We start from the raw sequence: 9,947 nt of genomic DNA, 5'->3' as shown, positions 1-9,947 counted from the left end.
TACTGCAAAAAATGGCCCGTGTGAACGGGCTTTAGGACTAGTAAACAATAGCATGCTTACACAAAAAGCAGCACATGACACTATTCATATTTATACACGTCGCATGAGGTTGTCATGGTCCAGGTATCATTACTGCACAAAAAAAAGCAAAACACTTTTTACATTTTTGGGACTCTTTGTGGCCCCCCCCCACCAGCCCTCAGGCTCTGGTGCAGTGGCTCCTTTTGCACCGCCAATAGTTCCCCCCCTGAGCCTACCATGTATTTACACATGCAGTCATGTATTTAGCCAACAATAAGTCCTTATTAATTGTATATACTATATAGCAAGCCACCACCTTCATTTGTAAACACTTCTTTATATAGAACACAATTTTATACATATTTTATGTGCCTTAGAGTGCTGCACTTTAGTTTGTTATCTACAAAACTTTTAAATCCTTTTCCTCCACTGTTTTGCTAACACAAAAAGAAAAAGGTCATTGCATTTCTTTAATGCAAATCACCGTCATGTATAGTTATTAAGTATGGAGATCTTTAAATTTGAACACTAGTTTTTCCCCTCATAAATGCAGGAAAAAAATAAAAGAATTTGTAAACAAGGAGTCAGGATTTGAAAGTAAAGACTCAAAAGTAATTTGTGACAACAGTTCTTTAGGTATGTTTTATATTAAACAGCCTTCCTGCAAAACTTAGTGCATTATATACAGTAAAGTAATGCAGAAGATAGATAGATAGATGATAGATAGATTAGAGACTTGGTAGACAGATAGATAGATAGATAGATAGATAGATAGATAGATAGAAGACCTTATGGTTCTTAATTGCTATAACAATCTGTATTTCTCTGTTAATTAGCTTCTAATTCAGGACAGTATTTAGAATGCTTAGAACATAATGATATCCTGTGATTGGAGCAGTAAATAATGGTACCTAAAGACTTTTTGTGTTTGTTCCACCCACTTTAAGGAGCGATTCAGTTTAACTTATAAATGGGTTCATTGGTGCATAAATTCTTCGAGTTAAACTCATGCACAAGGTTTTATCTTCACCTAAAAACAAAATAAATTAGGGGTGCTTTGTCTGAATATCATGGATATAGCATTCCATAAGACCTTGGATTTAATTGATGAAATGAAGAGCACTGTTAATAAAATCACTGTGTAGTCATGGACCCACCTCAATTTAGGGACCTATTACCTTATGTCCCTAACTGTATTCTGATAAGCACATTCTCTGTTAATGTATATGTTCAAGCATTTCGACATACTGATTCTTCTCTAAAGAACTTTCTCTAGGACCCTTGAAGAGTCTTCTTCTCTGTGTAAAACAAAGATCAATTTAACATGCAAGCTCGGCTTTTTGTATTATGTTTAAGACATTTTTCACACTAAGGTATGGTCACCTCTGAAAAATTGGATTATTCAAATGAAGCAGTTCTACTAACAATGCATCAATTCTTTGTTCTTTCAGTCGGACGAGTCCAGTAGCGCTGGTAGCCCCTCAAAAAGCTTCTTCCCCAGAGTTCTCCAGAACCGGCCTTCTAGTCCTTTATCTGCTCCAGTCAAATCAAAATACAGCCCTGGATCTCCAAAAACAGTTTTTCCGTTCCCACATCAAGAATCTCCTCCTCGTTCCCCACGTCGTATGAGCTTTAGTGGCATCTTCAGATCCTCTTCCAAAGATTCTTCTTCACCCTGCTCAACCACATCTACCTCACCTGGTGGCATTAAGTTTTTCACACGATCGAGAAAAGGTAAAGTTTTGTTAAATAATAGATATATTTTACTGTTCTAGATATTATAAGTAAGTTCTGCTGTATGTAATATTTTATCTGGCTGTTGCATGGTGAATTGGCAGCTATCTAATGATTAATCCATAAACCAGTGAAGATTCCACAAACCTTATTATGGGGGGGCAAACACTCCTTAGTGGAGTCGCGGGTGTTCCATGGCTAGGTTACAAGTGTTCCATGGTCCGGGTCAGTTGCAAGTGTTCTAAGGGCAGACCAGGTAGTTCAAGGATTATGGAACTTACTGTGGTGAGTTATGCCCTTATTTTACTTTAAATATAAGTCATATACTGTATAATAGGAACTAGCAAATACTGGAGGCCTTTTTCCTGGATTTTTATACCTGCCATCTATTAATTCAGATTTGACTTATGTGTATATACAAAATGCTTTGCCTGGTTCCTAAAATATGTGTATTTGGCTTCTCAGTTCTGATATAAATTTGTTAAGCTTTGAGATTGGGGAACTTCTTTCCTCTTACACACACCCACACATACATACACACTCATACGTACACCCACCCACACATACATACACACTCATACGTACACACACACTCATACGTACACACACCCACACATACATACACACTTATACGTACACACACCCACACATACATACACACTTATACGTACACCCACCCACACATACACACACACACTCATACGTACAGCCACCCACACATACACACACACTCATACGTACACCCACCCACACATACATACACACTCATACGTACACACACACTCATACCTACGTATGCTTTTCAACAAATTTGAACATAGAAGTAAATTGGAAAGTTGCTTAAAACTGCATGCTCTATCTGAACCATGAACGTTTCATTTTGACTTTATTGTACCTTTAAAGGACCACTAAACAAATTGTAAACTACATGATTTTGAACCTTCTTACCTGAGAATAATATTGCAATGAAAACTGCAGCTTTATTTTGTCAAATGAGTAGATTGTTTAATGTTTATTCATTTAATTGATTTCCCTGTCCACCAAAACAAAATAATCCTTGCTAACCAATCACAAACTTATATTCAGATTTAGCACAAACTCTCGGCTAGATTACGAGTCTTGCGTTAGGCTTAAAAAGCAGCGTTGGCCGGTCCCAACGCTACTTTTTAACACCCGCTGGTATTACGAGTCTTGAAGTTACAGGTGTACCGCTCACTTTTTTGGCCAGACTCGGAAATACCGCAAATCCACTTACGTCAATTGCGTATTCTATATTTTCAATGGGACTTGCATAGCGCCGGTATTACGAGTCTGACCAAAAATGAGCGGTACACCCTCTCCTGTCAAGCCTGGTACCGCATTTAAAAGTCAGTAGTTAAGAGTTTTACACTACAACACCGTAGCATAAAACTCTTAACTAAAGTGCTAAAAAGTACACTAACACCCATAAACTACCTACTAACCCCTAAAACGAGGCCCTCCCACATCGCAAACACTAAAATAATTTTTTTAACCCCCCAATCTGCCGAACCGGACATCGCCGCCACTATAATAAATATATTAACCCCTAAACCGCCGCACTCCCGCATCGCAAACACTATTTAAATATTATTAACCCCTAATCTGCCGGCCCTAACATCGCCGCCACCTACCTACATTTATTAACCCCTAATCTGCCGCCCCCAACGTCTCTGCAACTATAATAAAGTTATTAACCCCTAAACCTAAGTCTAACCCTAACCCCACCTAACTTAAATATAATTTAAATAAATCTAAATAAAATTGCTAAAATTAACTAAATAATTCCTATTTAAAACTAAATACTTACCTATAAAATAAACCCTAAGCTAGCTACAATATAACTAATAGTTACATTGTAGCTAGCTTAGGGTTTATTTTTATTTTACAGACAACTTTGTATTTATTTTAACTAGGTACAATAGTTATTAACTATTTAATAACTACCTAGTTAAAAAAAAATTACCTGTAAAATAAAACCTAACCTAAGCTACAATTACACCTAACACTACACTACAATTAAATTAATTACCTAAATTAAATACAATTAATTACAATTAAATAAAATTATCTAAAGTGCAGAAAAAACACTAAATTACAGAAAATAATAAAGAAATTACAAGATTTTTAAACTAATTACACCTAATCTGATCCCCCTAACAAAACCTTGTAATTTCTTTATTATTTTCTGTAATTTAGTGTTTGTTTTTTTTGTACTTTAGATAATTTTATTTAATTGTAATTAATTGTATTTAATTTAGGTAATTAATTTAATTGTAGTGTAGTGTTAGGTGTAATTGTAACTTAGGTTAGGTTTTATTTTACAGGTAAATTTGTCTTTATTTTAACTAGGTAGTTATTAAATAGTTAATAACTATTTAATAACTATTGTACCTAGTTAAAATAAAAACAAAGTTGCCTGTAAAATTAAAATTAAACTATTAGTTATATTGTAGCTAGCTTAGGGTTTATTTTATAGATAAGTAGTTTTAAATAAGAATTATTTAGTTAATTGTAGTAATTTTATTTAGATTTATTTAAATTATATTTAAGTTAGGGGGGGTTAGGGTTAGGGTTAGACTTAGGTTTAGGGGTTAATTACTTTATTATAGTGGTGGCGACGTTGGGGGCGGCAGATTAGGGGTTAATAAATATAATGTAGGTGTCGGCGATGTTGGGGGCAGCAGATTAAGGGTTCATATATATAATGTAGGCGGCGGCGGTGTCTGCAGCGGCAGATTAGGGGTTAATAATATAATGTAGGTGTCGGCGATGTTGGGGGCAGCAGATTAGGGGTTAATAAGTGTAAGATTAGGGGTGTTTAGACTCGGGGTTCATATTAGGGTGTTAGGTGTAGACATAACTTTTATTTCCCCATAGGAATCAATGGGGCTGCGTTAGGAGCTAAACGCTGCTTTTTTGCAGGTGTTAGGTTTTTTTCAGCCGGCTCTCCCACATTGATTCCTATGGGGAAATCATGCACGATTTTACCATCTCACCGCTAACGTAAGCAGCTCTGGTATTGAGGTGAGATGTGGAGCAAAATTTTGCTCTACGCTCACTTTTTTGCGGTTAACGCCGGGTTCGTAAAAACCCGTAATACCAGCGCTGTCTGTAAGTGAGCGGTGAGCATAAACTGCTTGTTAGCACCGCACAGCCTCTAACGCAAAACTCGTAATCTAGGTGTCTGTTTGCACATGTGCAGTTGAGAGAGACTGGAGACGCCTGTCCTTATCTCTTCCCTTAAGGTGGATTAGCACTGATTCAACTTAGCTACTTTTGCAAAGAATGATTCTCCTATCATGATTGTTGATACAAAACTGATAATCCACCTTTTACAAATATGTGACTGCTTAGAATCTTAGGAGGGAGGGTAAAGTAAACAAAAGCTTATATAAATTGCCAAAAAGTATTAACCCAAACCTCCCTGGGAGATAGTAAAATAAGCAAATTTGTTAGATGTATTTTACAGCAAATGGCAACAAAATAAATAATAAATGTATATTGCAACAATGTTTCACTTGCAATAAAGAAACATTTTATGCGTTGTTGAAATGACAAGTTCAATGGTCCTTTAAGTAATATAACTTTGCTTTTAAAGCAATAATCTTCTATATGGCTTACAGCCTTCTTTAGATCAAGCATACAGGCTATGGTATTGTCACTGGGCGCACACACATCAGACACACTGTGTTGTAAGTCATCTCTGTCTAGGGTTTGTAAATTTGCCTTTCTCTCTTGTCATTAATTACATAACTCAGACAAGAGGGAAAAACATCAAATGTGCTTGATTTTATTTGAAATTATTTAGCAAAATGTATCCTTCCAGAGTAGGGTTGATGCAGCAATTTCTCATTATCTAAAAGCCATATGGCTGTATCAGTAGCGCTGATGCCGTGATATCATGGTCACTGAAGCAGCAAAGAACGCCTACCAATGTTTTTCAAACAACAGAAAGATTATTATTCAGCTCAGATATCAAGTTGTCGTACTTGCAACGCTTTGATGTTTGGGTATATTTCTTCTATATAAACAGCGTTAGATTGTCATGTAAACGTAATATTTTCTGTAATGTGTTTTAAAAGAACATGATGTAGAAATTGCAGGTTTCTTGTGCATGAAATAAAAGGATCTAAAGCTGACAGATGTTACGAGCTGTTAAAAAAAATAATCTGCGAGCACTGCTTAAAGATACAACAGAACCTTACCATTATGTTTCAAAGAACTTATAATTAAGTGATGCTTCTGCTGTTCTTTATCGCCCTCTTGTGTGCATTTTTAGGATTACCTACACAAATTTGTTCCTGAAAATGCTTACAATTTAATTTTTAATTATTGTTTATTAAAGTTATGGTCAAATCACAAATGTGAGATTTTGTTATCTCGTCTACAGAACATGGTAAGTCATTTTTAACTATGACATTTTCCTAAGAAGAAATAATACAATACACACAATTCTATTTACTTATTTATTTTTTCATGGTAAATTATCAACATTGTAGTCTATGAGGGTTGCTCATGCAATGCATAGCAACTAGAAAGTCCATTTAACCCCTTCTTACCGGGAGAAATTTTTTAACATAAACATTTGCTTGAAAAAGGAAATCATGGGATCGTTGATGCGATCACGTGATTTTAAGGCTGGGATCGGATCATGGGGACTGCCTACGCTGCTAGTCATGCCCCCAGTCTGATTTCTGCTTTCGGCAAAAGGGGAGGCTGCAGGATACCATATAAGGTAGGACAGTGCATGCCATCCTAATGGCGTTAAAGCTCAGCGATGTTAGGACGGCATGGAATGTCCTAACGGCGTGCAGGGTAAATCTGTGGCATTTGTCCTTATGAGACAGTACAAAAGTATTTTATAATAGGCAGCCGCACTAATAAACCTACCTGCAGTGTCTGCAATCCCACATAAGTGACATGCAGTGAGGTTAGTGGCTGGTGAGGCACTGGCTAGTAGCACAGCCAGATAAACACACATACGAACACGATAGAGGTTCAGTTGTTGGATATTTAAAAGTCTGCAGAAATACTCAGGCACACACAAACAAAAACATACAAAGGCACACACACACTTACAGACATGCAGAAATACTCAGACACATAGAAACATGTACTCACTAATACTTATAAATACTCTTAAACATTTAAAAAACCTCAGACACACCAAAACACATCTGAGGCACACACTCACACATTCAAAGACACAAAAACACTCACAGACACTCACATTGAAAAATTAAGATACACACACAGACACAAAGAAACACAGACTAATAAACAAAAAGAATGAATAGCTATATTGTGTGTGTGTGTGTGTGTATATATATATATATATATATATATATATATATATGCACAATCATATGCACTCATTGTTTTTTTTAGCAAAAAAATGAAATAAAATTTTGTTATTGTTTTTTTTATCTATATAGGGCTCAATTTATCAATCACTTTGGGAATTCTCCTTTCTGTTCTCCTATCAGTTCTCCGCAGCTCTCCTTAGGAGAGGCGCACATGTGATATTGAGCCTATAGTTTGTTGGGAGTACTGGATCCATTTTATCACATGCTTATAATACTGTTGGTAAGCTTCTTTCAAATCATATTTTTACCATTTAACAACACTGCAATATTAGTCAGTGCCCTAAGGCAACACACTTCCCCTTATGGTTCACAACACACAGCTGCCTAGGGATTCTGGGGAGAAGAAAAAATCTGGTTATTTGGTTAAAGTCTGACTCTGGCTAAGGAATGTGATGTTTCATTATAAGCGATTTGGATTTCGGTTAGACAAATGGATTTTTAAGGGTCGAATTCATTTATTGTGGAAATCGCTTTGTGAATAAAATAACCACTTTATTAGAATAAACTGGGAGCCTTCTCATCTTTTCAGAAAAGTTATGATAACATTACTTGATCAAGCTAAAGGACCTATATTTATAGCTGGAGATTTTAACTTCCCATTAGAATTGGAGTTAGATGTTTCTACTAAGATATCCTATATGTCAAATAATACAATTAAAGCTAATTGGCTTGCATTGCAAATTGTACCTACATTTGATACTTGGAGATTAACACACATTTCAATTAGAGATTATACTTTCTTCTCTCATCCTCAATAAACTTACACATGTTTAGATTATATTCTCTGTGATCAATCCTCCCTACATCTTTTAATAGATTCCAAGATCTCCAAACTCCCTGGTCCGACCATGCAATGGTCATAAGCTCCTTTAAATGGCCCTCAAAAACTGTGATCAGAGATTCTTGGAGGCTTAATAATATGATTTTCTCGGACTCTCTTATCGACAAGACAACATTATTTTTCGACATTAATGACCCCAAACACACATCATATGTTAATAATTGGGAAACTTATAAATGTTTTATTAGAGGGGAAATTATTAAAAAAAACTTCACAGAAACGTAAAATGCTTGAAAGTAAATATTTAGAAATGGTTTGTGATCTAAAGAACAAGGAAACAGTTTGCAAAAATAATCCTACCTCAATAGATCTCTTAGATCAAGTGAATCGTGCCAGAGATGATTTAAATCAACATCTAATTAAATGTGCCCACCGAAGAGCTCTAGCCTTAAATACAAAATTATTTGTAGAAAAAGATAAAGCAGGCAAATTAATGGCTAGATCACTTAAAAAGAAAGCATATAAATCTTTTATCAGAATGATTAAAACCAAAAATAATCAACATTTACATACCAGTCCCGAAATAGCAAATAGTTTTTCAGAATATTATAGTGGGTTATATAATCTGAGATCAAATGAAATTCCTGAAGAGAAACTTAATCAGATCAATAACTATCTTTCACAGATATCTCTTCCTTCTTTAGATGATATGAGTAAAAAAGATTTAGAGTCCCCGTTTGTTCTGAAAGAGTTGCAAGAAACTATTAATATGTTGCCCACAGGTAAAGCCCCTGGCCCAGATGGGTTTACTCCCAAATTTTATAAACTTCTGGCACCCCACATTATTAAACATCTATTAGACCTTTTTAACTCCATAAATAGTTTGTCTCCTTTCTCTAAACAAATGCTAGAAGCCATTATAACCGTCATTCCCAAACCAGATAAAAATCCCGAAATGGTTGAAAACTATAGACCAATCTCCCTCCTGAATATTGATCTTAAGTTATATGCTAAGCTCATAGCTAATAGACTCAAACGATACCTTCCATTTTTAATCAATGAAGACCAAGTTGGTTTCATTCCAAGTCGTGAAGCTAAAGATAATACTACTAGGCTCCTTCAAATTATTCACTCTACATCGGTCAATAATATGCCAATCACTCTATTATCAACTGATGCTGAAAAAGCTTTCGACAGAGTTGATTGGCAATTTCTGTGGTCTGTATTAATGAAATTCGGTATTCCCCAAAAATTTATAGAGAAAATATTACCCATTTATTCATTCCCCAATGCGAAAGTTATAGCCAATAATACATGTTCTTCAAACTTTCAAATTTCGAATGGAACTCGTCAGGGTTGCCCTTTATCTCCACTTCTTTTTGCTTTGTCAGTTGAAATTCTAGCAGCCAAAGTCCGAGCATCCCATGAAGTAAAAGGAATTATATTTGGAACAAGTAATACTAAAAACCTATTATTTGCAGATGACATACTATTTACCTTGACTAGTCCTTTGACTTCATTACCCTTTCTTGTAGACATTCTAACCGTATATGGAAGACTTTCTAACTTTTCAATTAATATGAGTAAATCGACTATCATGCCAATTGGAATATCAAATGAAGAAATTCAATTTATTAAAGACCACACACCCTTTGCTTTAGCCAATAAATTTACTTATTTAGGCCTTATCCTTTTACCCACCATTTCTGATATTATTACAACCAATGATATGAAACTAAAACAAAAAATTGATTTAGATCTTAATTCATGGTATCGAACTGGTCACTTATCATGGCTAGGTCAAATTAATTCCATTAAAATGAATATTTTACCTAAAATTCTTTATTTATTACAAACGCTGATTCTTGTCCCATCAATTTCATATCTTAATAATTTACAAAGATGTATAAATAAATTCATTTGGTCCTTTAATAAATCGAGAATTTCAAGTCATACTTTATATTTATCCAAAGAACAAGGAGGTTTGGGAGTTCCCAACATTGTAAATTACTATATTTCAACAC

General features: G+C 35.1%; 1 protein-coding gene across 2 annotated transcripts in view; it reads left to right on the top strand.

Annotated features, from left to right (window-relative positions):
* PRKAG2 (protein kinase AMP-activated non-catalytic subunit gamma 2) overlaps window positions 1-9,947 on the top strand; it is an 889,218-nt gene that overhangs the window by 324,162 nt on the left and 555,109 nt on the right. For both annotated transcript variants that reach the window (XM_053713799.1, XM_053713800.1), the window contains exon 3: window positions 1,473-1,755. In XM_053713799.1, the coding sequence (XP_053569774.1) occupies window positions 1,473-1,755 (283 nt within the window). The remainder of the gene's footprint in view (window positions 1-1,472; window positions 1,756-9,947) is intronic.

Source organism: Bombina bombina, chromosome 5 (genome assembly GCF_027579735.1).
Source record: "Bombina bombina isolate aBomBom1 chromosome 5, aBomBom1.pri, whole genome shotgun sequence".
Taxonomy (NCBI): domain Eukaryota; kingdom Metazoa; phylum Chordata; class Amphibia; order Anura; family Bombinatoridae; genus Bombina; species Bombina bombina.
Note: the sequence above shows the minus strand (reverse complement) of the source record. Positions and strands in the feature narration are given on the sequence as shown.